At 42.8% G+C, this 24,531-nt stretch overlaps 1 protein-coding gene across 1 annotated transcript in view; it reads left to right on the forward strand.

Annotated features, from left to right (window-relative positions):
* LOC129845596 (zinc finger protein ZFPM2-like) overlaps positions 1–24,531 on the forward strand; it is a gene marked incomplete at its 5' end in the record, with an annotated part of 109,675 nt that overhangs the window by 78,395 nt on the left and 6,749 nt on the right. The window contains one exon of the mRNA XM_055913455.1: positions 10,704–10,805. Coding sequence (XP_055769430.1) covers positions 10,704–10,805 — 102 coding nt within the window. The remainder of the gene's footprint in view (positions 1–10,703; positions 10,806–24,531) is intronic.

A 24,531-nucleotide genomic window follows, 5' to 3' on the forward strand; every position in this document is an offset into this window, starting at 1 on the left:
CAGCCACTAAACACCTAGCGCAGTCAAACCCACCTACTACTGCTGGGAGGACTATCAGCCACTAAACACCTAGCGCAGTCAAACCCAACTACTACTGCTGGGAGGACTATCAGCCACTAAACACCTAGCGTAGTCAAACCCACCTACTACTGCTGGGAGGACTATCAGCCACAAAACGCCTATAGGCAGTCAAACCCACCTGCTACTGCTGGGAGGACTATCAGCCACTAAACACCTAGCGCAGTCAAAGCCACCTACTACTGCTGGGAGGACTATCAGCCACAAAACGCCTAGCGCAGTCAAACCCACCTACTACTGCTGGGCGGACTATCAGCCACTAAACGCCTAGCGCAGTCAAACCCACCTACTACTGCTGGGAGGACTATCAGCCACAAAACGCCTAGCGCAGTCAAACCCACCTGCTACTGCTGGGAGGACTATCAGCCACAAAACGCCTAGCGCAGTCAAACCCACCTACTACTGCTGGGAGGACTATCAGCCACTAAACGCCTAGCGCAGTCAAACCCACCTACTACTGCTGGGAGGACTATCAGCCACAAAACGCCTAGCGCAGTCAAACCCACCTGCTACTCTTTGAACTCCAATTCAATTAGATTGCTGCTTTATTTTAGTTTCATATTGGTCACACCCTGCCATCACAGGAGTTATATTACAACCCGCTCCAGGATACAGTGTGAAGATGACAGAGCTGTCACACACATACACAGAGGTGCATACATGCCCACACACACACACATACCCCCAGTTCTTGGGTTTTAGTGCCCCAGGTGTCCCCAGAATTACTGGCTTATGAATGCCATAAATTTGCCTTTTAATGAAGAACCAATACTTTGAATGTCTCACGTCTCCTTTTCCTTCAACAAGAAACGTTTTGAATGATTCTTTATTTTTCACACCTCAACTTTTAGGATTTGAAAACATCTTCAAAAAAGAACTATTTTCAACCTTTGCATAGGCTAAGCCCTCAATAATCATAGCAATAACAGTGCCCCTTTGTTCTTCAAAAAAAGGTTAAAAAAAATGTATATTTTGAAAACGTTCCAAAATGTGATTTAACAGCAACACCTCCTTCCCTATGCCTCTAATAGAACTGTATATTATGGGAGGTATGCACTGCAACAGGAGAACCACTGAATAGATTGTGATTCTGGAGAAACCATTTGATACCTCCTTTGTCTTGGATACGACCAAGACTCAAATGTCCTTTCACGTTCTGATGTTTTGGAAGAAAGTAAGAGTTATCCGAAGTGCCAACTGTTCATTTTCCAGATACTTAAATAATCTTTCCCTTGTCATGTACAAGCTTTACCAGTCAGATTTGTTTTAAACTTTCACTATCTAAGCTTAGCTAAGTGTCCCACTTCCTCTTAAAACCCAAGTGATGTCCTATCCAACTTCATTTTCTTTCGTCGTTGCAAGTTCTGCTCAATCATCAGGTATAGCTATTTTCCAGCCATGTTCCTTTGCTCAATGAGATCTCTTTAAACCTCATTTAAACCTGTGTCTGAGTGGCTTAAATTTACCCCACTTATGTTGAAAGTGCCTGCGATTTAAACAGGACGCAATCCTGGACCAGCATTAAACGGTTTAAGTGTGTTATTCCTCGACTATAGAAGGAGAGAAAAGGGCCCCTTGATGAACTAAACCCTCTCAAATGTGATGGCCGTGGTGTAATTAGTCCTGTGCGGAGTTGAACGTAGGTTTTAAAGCAGCCACTCATCCCATGGCCTTTATCTTCTCTTCCTTCTCTTCCTTCACTCCTCCCTCTCGGAGAATATGGTCTCCCCTGTGAAGGAAGGTTTCTCCACTGAGCCACACTGTGGGACTTTGTGGTCTTAGCTTAGCCTTGTATCTGTGTAGTCACTCTGCGAAATGGGCTTGTCACAGGGACCTAAAACCTCCATTAAAAGTTGGAGCCTATAATAGGTATTTAAAAGCTGTGGGAACACAAAGAGGAGGACCATTAACATATGAAGCACTTATTAACTTTGATCGGAGTGCGGTGAAGTAGCAAAGCCGCTTAAAGGCGCAAAGGTCAAGAAGTTGAATGCCACCAAAGTCTTACCCGCCTGCCTTACCCTTGCAGAAAAGGCAGGGCCTCCTTCAGATAACTGGTGGGAGCACCTTGACGCCCCAGCTTGACTTGACTTGGTCGTGACTGAGACTCTTCACACAATTCATAGGGCCATGGTTGGTTGACTCTGGAACCTGTGCATTCTTCTGTTCCTGTCCTGCACCTGTTATTGATAACCTTTTATATACGTCTTTTAACCAGGAAAAGACCCTTGAGGTCAGAAACCTGTTTTGCGAGGGGAACCTTTGCTGGCTCTGTATGCGTTGTGTAGTGAAGATACGCCAACACACCATACTATGTCGTCACCTTGTCTTTTAGCAGCTGCTTGGAGCACTTGAGTCTTATTAAGTCAGCTGTTGTGTCTGTTTGGCAGCATACGTTTTACATTTTTGTTGTTGTTGCGTCGTCCAATGTTTTTGTTTTACTTTTACCCCTTTTTTGTGCTATCCAATTGGTAGTTACAGTATTGTCTCATCGTTGCAACTCTTGTACGGACTCGGGAGAGGCGAAGGTTGAGAGCCGTGCGTCCCCCGAAACACGACCCAACCAAGCCGCACCGCTTCTTGACACAATGCCCACTTAACCCTGAAGCCAGCCACACCAATGTGTCGGAGGAAACTTCCACTTTGTGGACACCTTCAACTACTTGGAGAGTGTCACTCTTCAGTTCTACCCATAATGGCTCTGAAACGACATACATTGGTGTGAAAGGAAGTAGCCAGCTAGAATAGAACAGGGAAGCTCTGTGAGAGGAGAGCATGTGAACCAGCATTCTGATAGAGAGAGGGGTTCTACCCATGAGCACTCTGGACAAACCACACACTCCCCTGCAGAAACAACCTTGGAGTTTAAAGAATCTCTCCTCAAACAACTTCCTGTGCATGGTCCACCTGCTAGTGAACTGAACCCAGAGGCAGGATTTATACTCTGTTGTCACTCCCAGAGCCATAATTGTGAGAAAATGCCATTTTATTTACAGAGTGGCATCTCTTTTACTGAAATTGTGAAATTTCACCTTGTTCTTGTACCCCTTTTTATTGTTGTGGAAATATGAGTGGGAAGGGGATGGGGGATGTCTGTGAAGGTTAACACGGTGTTGGCACAAGCTGGTGTGTGTGTGTGTGTGTGTGTGTGTGTGTGTGTGTGTGTGTGTGTGTGTGTGTGTGTGTGTGTGTGTGTGTGTGTGTGTGTGTGTGTGTGTGTGTGTGTGTGTGTGTGTGTGTGTGTGTGTGTGTGTGTGTGTGTGTGAGAGAGAGAGATTCACCTATTTATTGATGATGAAAAGCCAATTTAATGTACATAGATTTTTATTGATTACATGTGATTCTGATGACAGCAAAGTGCATACAGTGACCATATAACATGAATGTAATTGCATTTGGAAGAATGAGACGATTGCATTTTTGTTCCAATCACCGGTAATAGACCCAAATTAAGGCATCACAATGCAGTCATACACAGTTTACTTTCTCACAGTTGAAGGGGACCTGAATATCTGGTAGGATACTCATTGTGGTAAATTCAAAATCACATTGACCCTCGATTTGACCTTTCAATGGCTAATCTGAATCATAGTCAGTCAGAGGCATATAGCAACAAACAGAAAGTGGCAGAATTCATGTGCCACTCTTTGTGCCATTCAGAAATAATCAGGATCCACCAACAGAACACATTTTTTGGGGCCACAGCTGCCTGGAATCTGGAATGGTAACTGTGGCATTTTAATGCACAGTTGATGCTGAGGAATATGGGAAATGCTAATTTGTGGTGCGATAAGATGAATCGAGACATCTCTTTAGCCCCATTTGACTCAGTGGAGGAAATGAATCATGAATGTTTGTTAAGTATGACAATCTAACGGGGCCAGATCTACATGCTCCCAGACTGGAGAGAGAGGGAGATAAAACCCGGCGCAGACGCCCAGGAAAACTGCCAGATTCTGTAATGATGGGAATTTATTGGCAGTTAAAGAGACCGTGGCAAGGCTTATTCACTAATAACCTCCCTCCATTGGAGGGACTGCATAGTGTTGGTGGGGTGTTTGGCCCGTATCTCTGGAAGATGTATGAGGTATTCTCTGGAATGGTTCTTCTGAGAGCAGAGACAGAAGTCTTACAGCTATGCTTGACTTTGGTGGAGACAGTGTCTTTTTGGAATGGCTGATCACGACATGGTATTTACTGTATCAACAACCTTCTTTAAACATGAATGACCTTCTGTCTTTTGCCTTTGACTAGATTTAGCTAGTTTATCTTCATTAGAAAGCGATGTGATCTTGATAGCAGTTTGGTTATCATGACAACCTTGAGACTAACGTAGATCTATGGTCAAACCCAACCCTAAATCCTAACCTTAACCTAACGCATCCTATGGTGGTTTAAACATACAGTAACCATTTGCTTTACTGACATCATTTAAACATCATCATTCTCTATGCTACAATAAGACCGTGTAGAGGGAGTAGCAACCTGTCTGTTGGCTGGCTGGTCAGATTAGACGGCTCTGAGCTCCTTAAAGTCGCACGCGAACCAGATTGACATTTTCAAGGGCTTCCTTGGCAAAGACAATGCTAAAAGGGAGAGAAAAAGCCAATATGACTTTGTTCCTACCTTGCTGGAGGAGTTGTTTGTGTAAATCGCCTATAAGCTTATTGACCTGGATGTGTGGCACCCGACTGTGTGTGACTGTGATTTGGCTGGAGAGGCTGTCTTTTGATGAAGTAGCGATAGGGAGGCCTGATTCTAACAGCTCACTGAAACATGCCCGCCAAACCTGCCCTAACATACAATGTGCTCTGCACCCTACCATATGCCCCCCTACCCCCTACCCCATGCTCCCCTACCCCAAGCTCCCCTACCCCATGCTACCCTACCCCATTATACCCCACCCTACACCATGCTCCCTTCCCTCATGCTCCCCTACCCCAATCATTCCTACCCCATTCTAACCTACCCTACCCCATACTACCCTACCCCATGCTACCCTACCCCATTCTACCCTACCCCATTCCACCCTACCCTACCCCATACTACCCTACCCCATGCTACCCTACCCTACCCCATTCTACCCCACCCTACCCCGTTCTATCCTACCCTACCCCATGCTACCCTACCCCATGCTACCCTACCCCATGCAACCCCACCCTACCCCATTCTACCCTGCCATACCCCATCCTACCCTACCCTACCCCATGTAACCCTACCCCACCCCATGCTACCCTACCCTACCCCATGCTACCCACCCTACCCCATGCAACCCTACCCTACCCCATAATACCCTACCCTGCCCATGCTAGCCTACCCGATACTACCCTACCCCATGCTACCCTACCCTACCCCATCCTACCCTACCCCATGCTACCCTACCCTACCCCATCCTACCCTACCCCGTGAACCCTACCCTACCCCATGCACCCCACCCTACCCCATTCTACCCTACCCCACCCGATCCTACCCCATGCTACCCTACCCTACCCCATGCCTCCCTACCCTACCCCATTCTACCCTACCCCATGCTACCCTACCCTACCCCATCCTACAACACCCCATCTTACCCTACCCCATTCTACCCTACCCCATCCTACCCTACCCTATTCCACTCTACCCTACCCCATCCTACCCCACCCCATCTTACCCTACCCCATCCTACCCTACCCCATCCTACCCTACCCTATTCCACTCTACCCTACCCCATCCTACCCTACCCTCCCCCATTCTACCCTACCCCATCTTGCCCTACCCTACCCCATGCTACCCTACACTACCCCATACTACCCTACCCTACCCCATGCTACCCTACCCCACCCCATTCTACCCTACCCCATGCTACCCTACCCTACCCCATCCTACCCCACCCCATCCTACCCTACCCCATTCTACCCTACCCCATCCTACCCTACCCCATCCTACCCTACCACACCCCATCCTACCCTACCCCATGCTACCCTACCCCATGCCTCCCTACCCTACCCCATGCTACCCTACCCCATGCTACCCTACCCAACCCCATACTACCCTACCCTACCACATGCTAACGTACCCCTACCCCATGCAAACCCACCCTACCCCATGAAACCCTACCCTACCCCATATTACCCTACCCTACCCCATATTACCCTACCCTGCCCCATGCTCTTCACTTCACCTTTATCCTTTGATTACACCGCAAGAAATAAGTGATATCAAACACAGCCCCCTCTGAATGAAACAGAATGCTTTAATAATCTATTTATATGGCAAAAACGTTTTGAGATAGCTCATGCACATTGAAATCATGAAGAGGCTGTATGTATCCCTGTATCTTTATCATACTGTAGCCTACATACTGCTACAACATGTTCCTCCTCGCTGGTTTCCCATGCGACATTCGCTAGAGAGGAAACTTCATCAAGTCCAGTGCTTGCCTGTGACATTGTTCATCTCTGTGAGGTTTCCTGGGCGATTGTGTTTAAAATGCATTGCAAACGGTGGTTAGATAGAAGGCAGCAGAGAATCTGTAATCACTGCTTAATTAAGGAATCATCTTCTAGCTTCATTTCCTGAGCTGTAATTAAACACTTCCAATACGTTTCATTGCAGGGCTTAACATGTTCTCCTGAGATCAAGGTACTGCCTTTAATGTTATCTCACCCGGCTTCTTTAAACTCGCTCCACTGAAAGGAACTGTTGATATTCGCCCTTTGTTATCCTCGTCATAACGCCTAGTGATCCCCAGTATGCTAAAGAGCGTCTCTCCAGCTAACTGTACTCCAGGCCCCCAACAGTAAATAGCGAGGCGGATTCAGAGAATGGGCTCACTGATAATACCTACTGGGAGGAAGGAAAGGGGGAGAATTTCGCCATCCCAAGCAGACACTTGCATAAGCTAAACTGGGTCACTGTGACCTCATGTTACTGTTAGTAGGACAGTGCTGCAGACTTCCTTCACTTGTCGTTTTTTCTCTCTCACAGAGAGGCAGGAAGCTGCTATCCTTTTGGCAGTGTTTGCTGCCTTCTTTGAAGTGAGCCATGTGTGTAGAAAGCCAAACAAGCGTAGTGAGTGTTGGTTGATCTGAAGATGATGTTAAGGCCTTATTCTGGACTGTATAGACGTGTCCGATATGGCACTCTATTTACCATATAGTACACTACTTTTAGCCAGAGCCAGTAGTAGTTGTAATCCTAGTACCTTTACTTCTGAAGGGTCTGACTAAATCCATCCCTCTGCTTCCTTCTTCAATGAAGTCTAATAATAACCCATCAACGCCCTTGGACGTACTCTGTAGGTTTAACACATCAAAGCAACGGAAAAGACGATGTGACCAGATAGAACTAAGTATCCCCTCCACGAAGGACAAGCCTCCACCAGCAGTAGAGCTCAGAAACTGTAGTTAGGGCTGGAGACATTTTTACATTCTAATAATTTTTCAGACAGTCTTATCCAACAGGCTCCCCCCACTGTGCTAGTGTTTTTAGCCACATTGCATGTATTGGGTTTAGAGCAGGACAAGGGGTTTGTTATAGAACAACTTAATTGTCTGGGTCTATATAGTGGACTTGGACATGCAAAACAGAAGAGGTTTTCAAGGAAAATCTACGAACGTGGTAAATAGCATTCCCATCACAGTGGTTGCTGTGGCTGTGTAGTGCTGTATGTTCAACAAGGCATTTAAGCACTTTACTTCCCAGGTTAGAGATAGATAGCAAAATATCCCTGTGTATGTCCTCTCCCTTTCTCCCTCTCTCCCCCCTCTCTCTCTCTCTCTCTGTCTCTCTCCCCGTCTAGCTCTCTCTCTCTTTCTGAGCCTCAGCCCTGAGACTGTAAATCTGCTGTTCTGCATCCTAGAACACACATTCTCCCTCCTCCACAATAGATCAAACAGTAAGAAATAGCCACCTTCCTCTCTCTCTCCCTCTCTTTTTCTTGCTCTCCCAAAGTTCTTGCTCCTCCTTCCTTCCTGCTACACATGGGCTTCCTCCTATATGGGAACTCATGGGAACTCTGCTAGATAACAGTGTTACAGCTGCACAGCCTCTGGTCCCACAGTTACACACACTTGATACTTCTGGCAATTCAATGCACTGTACTGGACTATTACATAGTAACAATAAGACAATGTATTCAAAGCTGCAGGGGTGACATTGCTTAATGTTAAGAAAATGGTATATATAGCTAACATAACCATGTATTTATTGTTTTGAGCCATAGACCTTTAACATTAGTTACAGTATCTTCAAAAAAAAATCACACCCCTTGACTTTTTCCACATTTTGTTGTATTACAGCCTGGATGTAATATTTATTAAATTGAGAGTTTGTGTCACTGGCCTACACACAATACCCCAAATTAATAAAAATGAAAGCTGAAATGTTGAATCAATAAGTATTCAACCCCTTTGTTATGATAAGCCTAAATAAGTTAATGAGTAAAAATGTGCTTAACAAGTCACATAATAAGTTGCATGGACTCAGTCTGTGTGCAATAATAGTGTTTAACATGAGTTTTGAATGACTACATCATCTCTGTACCCCACATATACAATTATCTGTAAGGTCCCTCAGTTGAGCAGTGAATTTCAACCACAGATTCAACCACAAAGACCAGAGAGGTTTTCCAATGCCTCGCAAAGAAGGGCACATATTGGTAGATGGGTAAAATAAAAAAAGCATCCCTTTGAGCATGGTGAAATTATTAATGACACTTTGGATGGTTTCTCAATACACCCAGTTACTACAAAGATAGTGACATCCTTCCTAACTCAGTTGCCGGAGAGGAAGGAAACCACTCAGGGATTTCACCATGAGGCCAATGGTGACATTAAAACAGATTAAAGGCTGTGATAGGGAGGATGGATCAACAACATTGTAGTTACTTCACAATGCCAACGTAAATAACAGCGTGAAAAGAAGAAAAAATAAATATTCCAAAACATGCATCCTGTTTGCAATAAGGCACTAAAGTAAAACTGCAAAAAATTTGGCAAAGAAATGAACTTTATGTTCTGAATACAAAGTGTAATGTTTTGGAAAATCCAACACAACACATCACTGAGTACCACTCTTCATATTTTCAAGCATGGTGGTGGCTGCATCATGTTATGGGTATGCTTGTCATCGGTAGCACTGAGCAATTAATCAAAATGTTGGTTCTTTTTTGGTTTTTAAACAACTAATTTATGGACATTGGTTCAATTATTTGAGTTCCATTTCATTCTGTTTTTTTCTGTGAGCTCAATGCACACATTGTGCTGTAGTTTCTCTAGAGATAAATCAGATCATGCCCGAACTGTGCGATGTAGTAGGGAGTTGTAGTTTCCAACAGGCCAATGTTCTACATAGTTTAGCACAGATAACTTGATAATTAACCACAATTACCATAATACATTGCGCTCCTACGTGTCCGGTCTGTTTCTTCTACACCTGCTATATAAGAGACAGAAGAATGCTCGATCAGGTGGGATACATAGAGAGCAGTTGCTTTGCGAGGTATTTTTACCTGAAAATACATGATCTAAGTGATTGATAATTGGTATTCAGCAGTCATAAAAGTATGCTTTATTTACTTTGAAGAACTACTAAAATAGTGATTTTGTCAGACAGCATAGGCAGCAGCTCTATAGAGATGATGACTTGGAATGAAATAATATAGTCATCAAATAAATCAAATGTAATATACACAACTCAAATATTTTATTAAAGTAATTTTAATAACTGAAGCAGTAATGGGCAGTCACTATCATCATGCGACTCGTATTAATAGTTTTATTCTGTGTTGTTACCGCATTCAACCTCCATAATGCTGTGTGCATTTAATGTTGAACATTTTTATTGAAAACTTAATCGAAAATCGTGATTGCTTTTGAATAATCGAACCGAAACCGGATCGACCTCAAAAAGAACTAATCGTTCAGCATTAGTCATCTACAAAGGCCAGGGAGATTTTTAGGATAAAAATATATAGAATAAAGCTAAGCCCAGGCAAAATCCTAGAGAAAAACCTGGTTCAGTCTGCTTTCCATCAGACACTGGGAGAGAAGTTCATCTTTCAGCAGGACAATCACCTAAAACACAAGACCAAACCTACACTGGAGTTGCTTACCAAGAAACAGTGAATGGCCTGTAGTAGTTGTGGTTTTGACTAAAACCGTCTTGTAAATCTTTGGCAACAATGGCTGTCTAGCAATGATGAACAACCAACTTGACAGAGCTTGAAGAAATGTTTTAAGAATAATGAGCAAATATCATAGAATCCAGGTGTGCAAAGCTCTTAGAGACCTACCCAGAAAGACTCACAGCTGAAATGGCTGCCAAAGGGGATTCTAACATGTATTGACTTTGGGGTGTGAATACTTATGTAAATTAGATATTGCTCTATTTCATTATTAATACATATAGAGTATTGTGTGTAGATGGGTGAGAACTTGTGACTTCAGGCTGCAACACAACAAAATGTGGAATAAGTCCACGGGTATGAATACTTTCTGAAGCCACTGATAACAGTTGTTTCAACTGTATTGTATGGGTGCTCCTCGATCAAACGTGGTCTGGCAACAATATGATTTAACTGTGAGTGATGTCACTCAACATGCTACTGTATGACCAACCTGTCCCATCTCCCCGTCTGTCTACAGGTGAAGAAGATGGCAGTGGAGAAGCAGGGGAGTCAGACATGGATGGGCAGAGTGAGAAGACCAGACACCCAGCTATAGGACCAGAGGATTGGGATGGACCAAGTAAGTTTACGTCATTTCTCTCTCTCTGGTGGTTGTCATCTGGTTGTCCGGCAGTTATCTGACATCCCTCAACCAGAAAGCCATATTTCAACCAGGAAGTGACTTTTTTTATGACATCTAATGACATATTTTGCACGCTGGGAATGGAATGCACCTACCAGAGAGGGAAAGAGCACATGAGATATAAGCCGCAAAAGTCTCTAAAGTTGGGATAAAATGTGGTTCCTAACAACGATAGATGAAAAACTGGGAAAAGTGATGTGGTGAGTTAAATGAGCATATTATCACCATTGAATAGTAAGTTAACTTACCAGTGTTGAATGGGTGGATGAAATTGCTTTGCTCTTAATCTTATGGTATATGTGCTTGAACATAGAATGAAACCCCGAAAGAAAGCTTAGAATACAAAAATGTACTATATTTATTTTCTCTTTGAACATCTCATTTTACCATGCAGATTCCCCTTGCTGTTCTTCACAAGGGTTTAGAAAAATGGTTGTATCTTGTTTTTTTGTTCGTCTTAAAAGTCACTTCATCAAAGTGATGGATAATACATCGAACAAGATAGCAACACAGCAATTACTGTTGAGGGCATTACATCCACATTGCTGAACACACAAAATATGATTCCCTTCTAATGCATATGACCTTAAGAATTTATTGCAGCAGGTACATACGTTTATAAAAGTGGGATTTGGACAAGTTGTGCTGGTGCTGAAGCCCCCTGCGGTGTGTATTTTATACTGACAGTGAATCAGTGTTATCGGCCCTATCAGATAATGCATTTATCATTACATTTTACATTTGCATTTAAATCTGAGGAAGGAAATGAGCGTTGCTGGTTAAAGATTAGAGAGGCTGGGCCGACAGTAATAAAACATCACTGTGATCAGTCAGGAGACGGGGCTGAGGGGGTCAGCGCTCAACTATGGGGGCCACCATGACAAAAAGACAGCAGGCATCACATGACGAAGAGAAGGCCCTTTGGGCCGGGGAAAACGCTGAGCTTAAAAATACTGCTGTCTTTGAAAGGGAGATAGGATTGGAGGGGATGGGAGCTCTGACTGGCTGTAATTATACACCGATCTCTCTCTGTCTCTATTCTCTCTCGCTCTCTGGACATCTCTCTTTCTCTCTCTATTTCTTGCACTCTCTCTCTCTCTCTCTCTCTCTCTCTCTGTTCTTAGCCGTCAGAATATTGAGAATAACAGAACACTGACTGCTGGACTGACTGGGGGTTGGGGGTGTTCAATAGGGAGAAAACATTTGAAACTGAGTAAGGTCCTACCTATCTGAACTACCTGACTGAACTTGTCCAATACTAATAGAGATGTCAGTTTACCGTTGCCAAACATTTTGATACAGTGTGCCCTAATGAACATGGTCCTGGATTGTCTGCCTCATACTTAGAGTTTCTTTCAAACTCTAACTCCAGAAACATGACTTCAGATGAGATAGCACTATTGTCTCACTGACCACCCCTCATACAGGCATGTATCGATCTACCTGGTGAAAACCCCAAGGACCCATACTCATATATATTAGTATATCATCATTACTACACAATCTACATAATGAATATCATTTTGTTAGGATAAGGTGCACTCCCTCTCAGTTCCAGGTAGTCTCATTAGTATTTCTTAAGATCCTTTACGTTCTACTAGTCCATGAGAGAGCCATCGTTTCAGAGCCGGATGTGGCTGGCACTCCTTCTGTTGTCTTTGTGGGCAGTGGGCAAGAAATTCATCTTTGAGCATAATAATGTCATTCACTATCCCATCACGCATGCCATGAAAGGTCATTTCCCTCTTTAATTTTTCCCATTGTGTTGAAAAAGTCAGATGGGCATGTTATAATTTGAATAAAGAGGGAAATCAGACAATCAGATACGAACATTTTGAAATGACATGGCTTCATGTTCAACGCGATGAAAAGCAAATGTATTTAGTTTGAGACTGTCTACGCTGTAATCTCTTTGTAAATGTTCAGATAGTGGTAGCATTCAAACTCTCTTTGTTATTTCTTGGCTTAAGTTTAAGCAGGTGCGATAAAGATCAGCACCGGATCATTTTTAATCACTCAATGTGTGTATCTGAATAGGATGTATAATGGCTGTTACGTCCTCACCTGTCTTTGGTGTTCCTATTCAACCACCCCTGGACATTTTCCTCTGTCGATAGAATGACAAAAGCAGCTAACAGAGTACATTCTCTAATTGATCTTTTCATCTTTATGTACCATGTAAGGATGAACACATATCAAGTGTTGTAATATAGTCGTTTAGAAGACTCTTTTATCCAAAGTTACTTACAGAACAGTTGACACGGACAGTGACACATGTTTATGTGGCCCATGTAGGAATGGAACCCATAACATTGGTGTTTCCAGCACCATGCTAACCCACAGCCATTGGAACTACTAGTTTCCCAGTGTTCCTTCCTGAATAGTATGACAGTAGAACCATGTGACTCATTCATCTGATGGGTGTTCTGCCGCCTCTCATAGAACAGAGAACACCCAGGGAGTTCTCAATATAACCATGTCCTCCCTGAAGCAATCAGCACAGAGATCTGCTGTTTCATGTTCATTTAGCGTCATGGATATTTGAAATAACGGGAGATAAACCTGACTGTGAAAGACTGCTATTCTTCACTCATTTCCATGGACTAGTTTGTCTCTGATACAGATCTGTCGCTGCTCCTCAAGGCTAAATGAGAGTGGTGGGTTTTAGCTAGCGTTAGCTTCTAATGAACTTCTGCACATTCTAATCTACTGGTCTGCTCTTATGAGCCACACCCCCGTGAAAAGACATGGAAACTCAGTTAGCTTCAGAGGAGGCTCTCTCTCGTTGCTTCTTGTGTGGTTTTGTCTCGATACTGTACAGAGTAAAACGTTCTCCCTACGTTTGTAGGAATGCAGTTGTTAGCTTAGGCTTACATGGCTGATTAAGCAGACACTGATGTATATCTGTAAACATAATGTAATCTTCCATCTCGGTGTTAGCATGATACCATGTCATTTTACTGTTCAAATAAACTAAACAACACGCTGCCTCTATTTGTACTAAGTAAGATACATCTGACAAACAGTCTTACTTGAAGATAACGAGTCCAAGATTGCACCAGCAGCTGGGTGAGACGGTTTGTGAAGGAAACAGGGGCAGGGAAGGAGAAGGGAGGAGAGCACTAAACACAAACAAGTGAGCAGAAGTGATGATCACCTTGTCCATAATTCTTTCTGCTTGACTGGTCCTGAACGGGCACAGCCCTGTCCACCTACCCTTCTCTCTGTGCCAGCTGGGCATGAGCCACGGTCGGACAGGTTGGGGTCAGTTGAAGGAGTGGCCCTCCGAGACGATGTCCGACGGTCAGACAGGAACAGACCCCTCCCCTATCCACCCACCCCCTTCATCTCCCGCCGGCCTACACCCCCTTCATCAAGTCATCAAAAGCTGCACGACAAAACATGTCTGTCCTCAGATGAAGACTACAGTAATCTCACAGTTTTTACTCCGGCCCACCTTTGAGTGTGTGCCGATGGCGATGTTCCCGCCTACTGGTCCACATGAAAACAATAACATTTCAGGTTTTATGCACATATGTCACGCGAGGAGAATTTGTAGAGCAGATGGCCACGATACCGTGGCAGGTGCCTCGACAAATGTTTGCCATCGCTGTGCTGCTATTTATATCATTGTGAAACACAGAGTCACAAATATTTGAGGACGGAGGAACGGACAGGGGGAGCGCTGGCCCTCTTTGTTGAGAGTCAGACTGACCACCAAAATAAACAGATTAAGGTTTACAGATGTAGGATCTTAATTTGAGGCAGTTTGTTACAGCAGGAAAATATTCCTGCAGTAACATGAAATGTGAATTATTATGTGGATTATAATTAATGGACATTTTTGTATGGGTTGATACACTTTACTGTTAGGCCATATCAAGTCTGACATTTTAAAGTGGAAATTACAAACTTTAGAAGCCTCGAATACACTACAGGTTTGCATTTCCTGCTGTGCATCAAATTAAGATCCTACATCGGTATTCTCCAGACGATAATGACCTGAATGCGTCAGGACAAACTTTTTTGCCGACACAGTATAATACAGCAGATGCAGTGTAGTAGGTTTGTTGTCCAAATGGGATATAAAAAAAAGCTATGAATTCCCCCGTACACCTTTGTGGCTACATAATTATAGCACACTACGAGGTAACTGTGAGACGACCCCAGTCTGCAGGCTTGGGCAGCACACTTCCTATACAGACCCTTGTTATCACATCTCTAGAAGACTCCATCCCGAACACACACACACAGAGTTCTTCTGGCACCTGACAAGTTCTGCACGGCAACAGTGCATTTTAAATTCTGACTCTGAAGTCCATTAATTGAGGATGTGGTAAGGAAGGAGGGAATGAGAGAAAGAGACAAACTCAGTGCACAGATTCAGATTAGGGCTGCAGAAGATGAGGGTGTAAAAGGGATTTAATGCTAGGATGGATTAGAGAAATCCTTGTAACAATGTTAAATAATTATAGTTCCAGTCAAGATCAAAGCACCATTGATTGAACCCCTCAAGCCTTCATCACAGAGTCTTGGAAAGCAGAGGTAAACTAGTGCTCAGACCACTCAGACTGCTCCGGTTAAATTGGATTGGAAATATTAGGATGTAGATGAATCCTTCAAGGAGGAGTTTGCAGAAATGTAGCTCGCAAAACCCATTTGAATGGTTTGATACAGATGTAGGATCTTAATTTGAGCCAGTTTGCTACAGCAGGACAATACTCCTGCAGCAACAGGAAATGTGAATTATCATGTGGATTATAATTCATGGACATTTTTGTAGGGGTTGATACGTTTTTCGTAAAGGAAAATCAAGTCTGAAATTTCAAAATGGAAATTACAAACTTCAGAAGCCTTTTTAAACCTCAAAAACATTACAAGTTGTACATTTCCTGCAACAATTCTCCTGCAACAGGGTATTAAAATGAAGATCATACATCTGTAGAACTGCCTGTCTGGGCAGAATGATCATAAGACCAGGATGTAGCAACCACCTCATCTGTAGAACTGCCTGTCTGGGCAGAATGATCATAAGACCAGGATGTAGCAACCACCTCATCTGTAGAACTGCCTGTCTGGGCAGAATGATCATAAGACCAGGATGTAGATACATACAGTACCTAAAACATTTTAAGTTGGCTTACAGACGCAGTCTAGACTTTTATTTCAGCAAAGTAGAAAACTGAGGAGACTCGTTCAAGTTGTTTATACATTTTTTCCTCGAATCAACATATTTGGACGTGCATCATAGCGATTCTCTCTCAAAAGGATGTTTTATTTTTCCCAGTGGTTTTGTTCAAATCTTTTTATCAACTATTGGAAAAATAATGATGAGATTTCAGATGAAACTATGAACAACAGCTAGGAACTTTGGGAATGAAAACATGGAAACTAAACTGCAATCTGAGCACTCATTTTCTCATCAAGGTTTTTCTGAAATTGTGGGCCATCCCTGGCCCAGAGCAAGCCGTGAATGTGTGGTGAACGTCTAACCTGGTACTCCACACTGCAAAATAGAAACTTCCTATGCTCTCTCTACTTCACACTACATTCACTTCCTCACACAGACACATACATGTATAGCCTACACACACACACACACACACACACACACACACACACACACACACACACACACACACACACACACACACACACACACACACACACACACACACACACACACCATGAAAAGAATGTTTGATTGTGTTGATTAAATATTCAACAAGAGATTAGAGATATCTCTTCACTCATATGCTGCAGTTCTTTCATGCAAATGTACTCACTGATCTGATATACTGTACTAAGAGGATTTATGGCAAAACTTCATGGTTGTTAGTTATATCATCTAAAATAGGACTAAATTAAATCGCTGTTATTATCATTCTAGGTATTCTGAGTAATAGTTTGCGTAGGTACAGTATGTTGGCTGCAACAATAGATATAGATTCTATTGATTGTCACATTTTTCAAAAGAATCACTGTATCATTGGAAAATCACATTTTCATTTGCAGTGTTGCTTTTTTCATGACAGAATTGAATGAGAATGAAAGCTGTTGGTAAATAGGAAGCTGAACACAGTAGCTGGCAGTGATTCTGCCCTGGGGGACTTGGTTCTCAATGCTGCCTTCTTTCTTTAACACTCTGTTTGCTCTGATTACACCCTCTGAGTCTTCTACTTATTTGGAGAAGTATCACTTAATCGGGTGAATATGTGATTTGTGTACTTAAAATGTGCATGGAGATGTTTCGTGCAAGTTATTTGAGAAGATGTTATACTGTGAGTAACTCAACTGAAACTTACAGGAAGTTGAATCCCTCTGCACTCCATAGGATTTCATTTTGCTGTAAATATATAAACTATATTTGTCTGTCTTTCTCAGTGCTGCTCCTCCGTGATTCATTGAGAGTTCAACAGAATCTTATTGAGTAGCTGTACTGGGTAATATTTTATGTACATATATTTGCGCTATTTATGGTAACTTTTTGTTTAAATTCAGTTTGAAAACAGAGCACCTCAAGTCATCAATGCATATGGTTTGGCTGTGGGAATGTAAATCTTAAGCTTCACCCTCTCTCTCTCCCTCTTTCTTGCTCTCTCGCTCTCGGACTCACACACTCTCTCTCTCTCTCTCTCTCTCACACACACACACACACGCACAAACACGCACGCGCGCACACACACACACACACACACACACACACACACACACACACACACACACATCTCTCTCCCTCTTTCTTGCTCTCTCGCTCTCGGTCTCACACACTCTCTCTCTCTCTCTCTCTCTCACACACACACACACGCACAAACACGCACGCACGCGCGCGCACACACACACACACACACACACACACACACACACACACACACACACACACACACACACACACACACACACACACACACACACACACACACACACACACACACACACACACACACACACACACACACACACACAGTCTCTCCTCCTAGTGAAAGGTATTGATATCAGAGCAGTGGCCCCTGCCTCTCAGACAGTGTGTGTGGTGATGAACAGCTGTGTCCGGCTTGGCCCCCTGGTCATGCCAATTCCAGCTGGGTTTTGTGTGAAGTTGGGGGGGTGGGCACTGGTTGTCAAGTGAATTAAAATACCAAATAATAGTAATAATAATGATAATAAAAGTTAATAAAAAACCGCATGTTCCTTCCTGATTGTGAGTGTTGTGGTATTCAATTATGCAATTTTCATTGGCATATTAATCATCTTTTCAACAAACAAGCTGGCGTTAATTAAAGCAAAGCATGGATAAAGACGTGTTGCCGGATCATCACTCCGTTTATCACCGTGCACAGACCCGCAGTTAAGTCAATTCCGGCTGTGAGATGAATTTCAATGTTCTCCGCGCTTTTTCCTGTGTGTGTGTGTGTGTGTGTGTGTGTGTGTGTGTGTGTGTGTGTGTGTATATAGATGTGTATGTATTATGGTCAGTGTGTGTGTGTGTGTGTGTGTGTGTGTGTGTGTGTGTGTGTGTGTGTGTGTGTGTGTGTGTGTGTGTGTGTGTGTGTGTGTGTGTGTGTGTGTGTGTGTGTGTGTGTGTGTGTGTGTGTGTGTGTGTGTGTGTGTGTGTGTATAGATGTGTATATATTATGGTCAGTGTGTGTGTGTGTGTGTATGTCTGTGTATAGATGTGTATGTATTATGGTCAGTGTGTGTGTGTGTGTGTGTGTGTGTGTGTGTGTGTGTGTGTGTGTGTGTGTGTGTGTGTGTGTGTGTGTGTATAGATGTGTATATATTATGGTCAGTGTGTGTGTGTGTGTGTGTATGTCTGTGTATAGATGTGTATGTATTATGGTCAGTGTGTGTGTGTGTGTGTGTGTGTGTGTGTGTGTGTGTGTGTGTGTGTGTGTGTGTGTGTGTGTGTGTGTGTGTGTGTGTGTGTGTGTGTGTGTGTGTGTGTATGTCTGTGTATAGATGTGTATGTATTATGGTCAGTGTGTGTGTGTGTGTGTGTGAGTGTATAGATGTGTATGTATTATGGTTAGTGTGTGTGTGTGTGTGTGTGTGTGTGTGTGTGTGTGTGTGTGTGTGTGTGTGTGTGTGTGTGTGTGTGTGTGTGTGTGTGTGTGTGTGTGTGTGTGTGTGTGTGTGTGTGTGTGTGTGTGTGTATAGATGTGTATAGATGTGTATAGATGTGTATGTATTATGGTTAGTGTGTGTGTGTGTGTATAGATGTGTATAGATGTGTATGTATTATGGTGTGTGTGTGTGTGTGTGTGTGTGTGTGTGTGTGTGTGTGTGTGTGTGTGTGTGTGTGTGTGTGTGTGTGTGTGTGTGTGTGTGTATAGATGTGTATGTATTATGGTCAGTGTGATGTGTCTGTGTATAGATGTGTATGTATTAGGGTGTGTGTGTGTGTGTGTGTGTATAGATGTGTATGTATTATGGTCAGTGTGTGTGTGTGTGTGTGGTTTCTCACTTGTTTGTGCCATTGTCTGGAGGGGGGGGCCAGTATCACTGCATGTCAGAGTGGGAGAGGCTGAATATGTAAGTTTTGACTCATTTAAATCAAACCCTCCATAGTAGAAAGTTGTCTTGGTTACCTATTTATTGGAAAGGATGGAAACAAATGACAGGCTACAGCTTTAACCCCACTACCTCCGTATTACAGTTATGATTATACTGCATTATACTGTTGAAAAAACATCATAGTTATTTGTAATTAATGACACGAAAATATGTTATTTGTGTGTTGGTTCTTAGCTTGGCTCATTGGAAGGAGAATGGAGATCACTGAGAATCTGTGGAGAGATATACTTGTCCTAATCACAGCTCACTGATCAGCTGCCATTCGTTAACAACCCAGAGAAACCCTGGTGATGTGAGCAGCCAGAGCCATGCAAACACTTGAGTCAGTCAGTAAGTCAGTGGGCCACCAGAAAGAGCTCCATCAGCCAGCCATCTGACTGTAGACATGTTGCTTGTCCCCGTACCCGGCTCCTCCATTGTGGAGCAACTTTATCAGTGCCAGCCGCTCACCCACTTGCTAAACTGGAGGGCCAGCCGCCTCTTAACTTAAACATAAGATCTTTGTGGTTTGAAGCACTCGGCTGCACCGCGCACAATGAGAATCTGAAAGGCAAACAAGACTCTAGTGTCGGCGTTGCCCATCACAAAATCATCACACCACACCACCACCACATGGAAAAGGAGAAAACATCTCTTTCTGCTGCGTTAGCTCGATACTAAATGCACTCAAACAGACTGCTGCACTGGAGCGAGATTCCCTCTCAAGGAAGCAAAAAGGAGAGATGGAGGGAGAGAGAGAGAGCGCGAGAGAGAGCGCGAGAGAGAGAGAGTGGAGAGAGAGAGCGCAAGAGAGAGAGAGAGCGAGTGGAAGAGAGAAAGAAAGAGAGAGAGAGAGAGAGAGTGGAAGAGAGAGAGAGAGCGTTAGAGAGAGAGAAGTCAAAAACCTCCACATAACAATGCTGGAGAAAAATCTGAACATTTTCCGCTGAAAGATGGGCCATTTCCAAATCCTCGTGCCCTATCAGACAAATTAAAGTAAATCAAGCATGAAATGAAGCAGAAGAGCCCGGAGATAAGGCTCCTTTAAGTCGTTTACAGATTAGGATAGAGAGAGAGGTGCATCTGGTCTCTGGCAGTGAAGGAGGCTAGTTTCTCATTTCACAATAGCAGTCTGTGTATAGGATTACTCTCCCCTGTCACTGACATGGGAAGCAGTGGGGGAAAAGCCATCCACAAAATGTTGCTAAATATGTCCCTAATGTCTCCAACGTACCGAACTTCACTTGTCTCCCATCTGAACGGGGGTGATATGTTATGTTATAGCATGTCATGGAAGTGAGCAGTAATCCGATTGTGATTATTATTTATTTTGTGATGTGTATTTTGTCTAATTTGTTAATTAGATGTGTTGTTATTTGGGGTGCCTTCTATTCTCAATAGTCTTTCCACCACCATGTGACTTAAAATGTACATGTGATTCAGGATTGGCTAGAGCGGATCACATGACTGTGGCAGTCACTTCCTCTGTCCACACTGAGCATGCCTGAAGTCAGGTTGGAGAGAATTTGACAGACTTCAATCACCATACTGTATGTTCAAAAGGTGCATATGTGCAGTATATATTTATTTCACTTTAAATTGAACAAACTGCACTATTACTGTAATTAAAAGATGCAGTTACTGTTACAGTGTATAATTGCCTTATAAAATATGATTTATATTCTAATATTTGTTTTATTTCTTGTTAAAGGCTTGAATTATTTTAATGAATTATCTGACATGTGCTGTATCCATTTTTCTTTTACTTTCTGCTCCATACGTCCTTCTGCCAGGAGTCATTTTATGGTAATAGATCCTACAGTACAGTACAGTACAGAAAGCCAGTCGACACACACACACACACACACACACACACACACACACACACACACACACACACACACACACACACACACACACACAACACACACACACACACACACACACACACACACACACACACACACACACACACACACACACACACACAAACACACACACACACACACACACACACACACACACACACACACAGACAGTAGGTGCATGGCTCTTTGATGTTGCCCGTAGTGGGCTTGGTGGATTTTGTTTCACTCGTCACACGTATCCTTTCTGGCGGTGATGAGAGGTGGGCTTGGCTGCTATACCCAGTCTGCTCTGAGAGAGACAGGGAGCTGGCCTCATCAGCGGGTAGTTGCTCTCTAAAACCGCCACCTTGACCTTCCCAGCCCAAGTCTTAGGTTTATCCTCTTTATCACACTATCTCCAGGCATTTAAAAATACTCCTGAAACTGGATGATTTAACCCGCTTTTACGCTGTTCACATCAAAACTGGATGAAAAAAAGCTTAATCCATCTTATCTGGTGACTGTCAAACTGCTCCGGCTAAAACCTACTCACAAAAGACAACTAGGTCACCCAGGAAAAACAGAATTCCTGTTTACCGAAAGTTTGAAATCTGGTAATTGACTTGGAGAAGAGGTTTCAGGAGCTCTTTGAAATACTCCAGTCTGTAACTGAAGTGTTAAATTGAATCCCATAGGTAACAGTTACTACTGTAAATATGTTTGCTACTATAGCCTTGTTTGCTTGATTTATTTTCATAAATGTATTTTCCCCTCCTAGAACTGATTTTATATGAATATTGTTTGTTTTTTAATGAAAGCACGTGTTATAAACTTCACTAGTTTTGTTCATAAAATTCTGTAAAGCTTTTGTGTTTTAGCAAGCATCCAACCGGTCATAGAGGTATGCGAATGCTTTACTTATAAACATATAGAATCGAATAGAAACAATTATTCAGTCCACCTGACAGGCAAAATAGGAGTGATATCCTTCTGATGCTTCTCAACGTGTAAAACAATGAAATCAACAACAAAGAATGTGGCGTCCTCTAGATGTTGTTTGAGAGATCTGTGTGAGGAGACTTTCATCCTTTTCAGTTTTCCTGTCTTGTTTTACCAGCTATCAATAGACAGTGTGCCACTTGTATAAGATGGATGTCTTGGAGATTGTTTTCTTTATGCTTACTGTTAACTTCACCAGGCTTTTGATCAAACTGAGCACTTGACAACTGGCATATTCCTATTGTTCAATGATAGCATACTGCCTCAGTGATTTTCGTCAATTATATACATCAGAGACAAGTTCTCAGTAGATGTTAGATGTATTTTCTGTTCATATTACAGTTCTCTGATTTCCCTCTTGTGATTAAATGGGATCTAAACAGCAACAATATATTATAGTCTCAACCTGCCAGATTCAATAGAAAGTGTTCTACCCTGGTCCTCTCCTTTGTGTTAGGGCTAAAATCATAGACAGTATCTATATCTATGGCTAAAATGCCCTAATCTCTATGGCCTGTTTAACTTTTCCCCCAACAAGCCCTTGCCTGTCTTGTGGGCCTCAAAACAAATCTGACATATAGGCGTGTCCTCAAACCAAGGTTTTCTGATCGATACACCTCTTTTTCAAACGTTTCTATGGGCACAGCCAAACTACGGAAGTGATGGATTCGACTGTCGCTTTATTTGCCACAGTAAATTATTTGAAAAAGTTCATTTACAGAGTATAAAAGTCAAGTAAATAAGTGTATGTGTAATTTTATATTTATTTAATTCAAGTTCGCTAACGTTAGCTAGACCTACTAGTAGGATAGTTTTGTTGTGAGAATAACGTTAGTTGTGTTGTGGCAGAGTTAAGGCCACCAATCCAATAACTATAATAATAAACTATAGGTTACATAACTAGAAAACGTTGGTGAGCATCCACACTAGAGGAAAGTTTATAGTTGATCGTTCTACAGTCCTACGCCTGTCAATCAACTGATCAACACATTCTACTGCATGCAGACTATTAAAAGGTGGTAACACAAGACCATTCAGGAGGTCTCAAACACACAGATACTGGTTCAGACCATTCAGGAGGTCTCTAACGCAGAGATACTTGTTCAGACCATTCAGGAAGTCTCTAACACACAGATACTGGTTCAGACCATTCAGGAGGTCTCTAACGCAGAGATACTGGTTCAGACCATTCACGAGGTCTCTAACACACAGATACTGGTTCAGTCCATTCAGGAGGTCTCTAACGCAGAGATACTGGTTCAGACCATTCAGGAGGTCTCTAACACACAGATACTGGTTCAGACCATTCAGGAGGTCACTAACGCAGAGATACTGGTTCAGACCATTCAGGAGGTCTCTAACACACAGATACTGGTTCAGACCATTCAGGAAGTCTCTAACGCAGAGATACTGGTTCAGACCATTCATGAGGTCTCTAACACACAGATACTGGTTCAGACCATTCACGAGGTCTCTAACACACAGATACTGGTTCAGACCATTCAGGAGGTCTCTAACGCAAAGATACTGGTTCAGACCATTCAGGAGGTCTCTAACACACAGATACTGGTTCAGACCATTCAGGAGGTCTCTAACGCAGAGATACTGGTTCAGACCATTCAGGAGGTCTCTAACACACAGATACTGGTTCAGACCATTCAGGAAGTCTCTAACGCAGAGATACTGGTTCAGACCATTCAGGAGGTCTCTAACACACAGATACTGGTTCAGACCATTCAGGAGGTCTCTAACACACAGATACTGGTTCAGACCATTCAGGAGGTCTCTAACACACAGATACTGGTTCAGACCATTCAGGAGGTCTCTAACACACAGATACTGGTTCAGACCATTTAGTGCTTTCAGGGTGTGTTCATTTTCATAGTCACAACTGCAAATATTACTTCAATGTACATGTAATCCTACTGGAAAATAATATAGTAACTTGTGTTCTAAATGTAGCAATTCAACAACATGCGCTGTTTACCCTGCACATCTTTTACAGCATGTCATTGCCTCGTTGCTCAAGTGGTTTATAAGTGATTTCAATTTTTCTAATAGTTGTCAATTTGTTTGGGTCTTCTTTTTCACTGTGCTCATCTCTGTATATCCTGTCCAACTATTTGCAAAGCATCAGTGCAACAGTGTTATCATAACCGGCCAAAAGTGATCACACCAATGCATATTTGTTCCTCAATTTTCCCAACATGCATTTTCTAAGCTGTAGGCCTGTTTTACATTCATCAATTAGCAAGGGCAAGCCT

Source organism: Salvelinus fontinalis, unplaced genomic scaffold, assembly GCF_029448725.1.
Source record: "Salvelinus fontinalis isolate EN_2023a unplaced genomic scaffold, ASM2944872v1 scaffold_0325, whole genome shotgun sequence".
NCBI lineage: Eukaryota > Metazoa > Chordata > Actinopteri > Salmoniformes > Salmonidae > Salvelinus > Salvelinus fontinalis.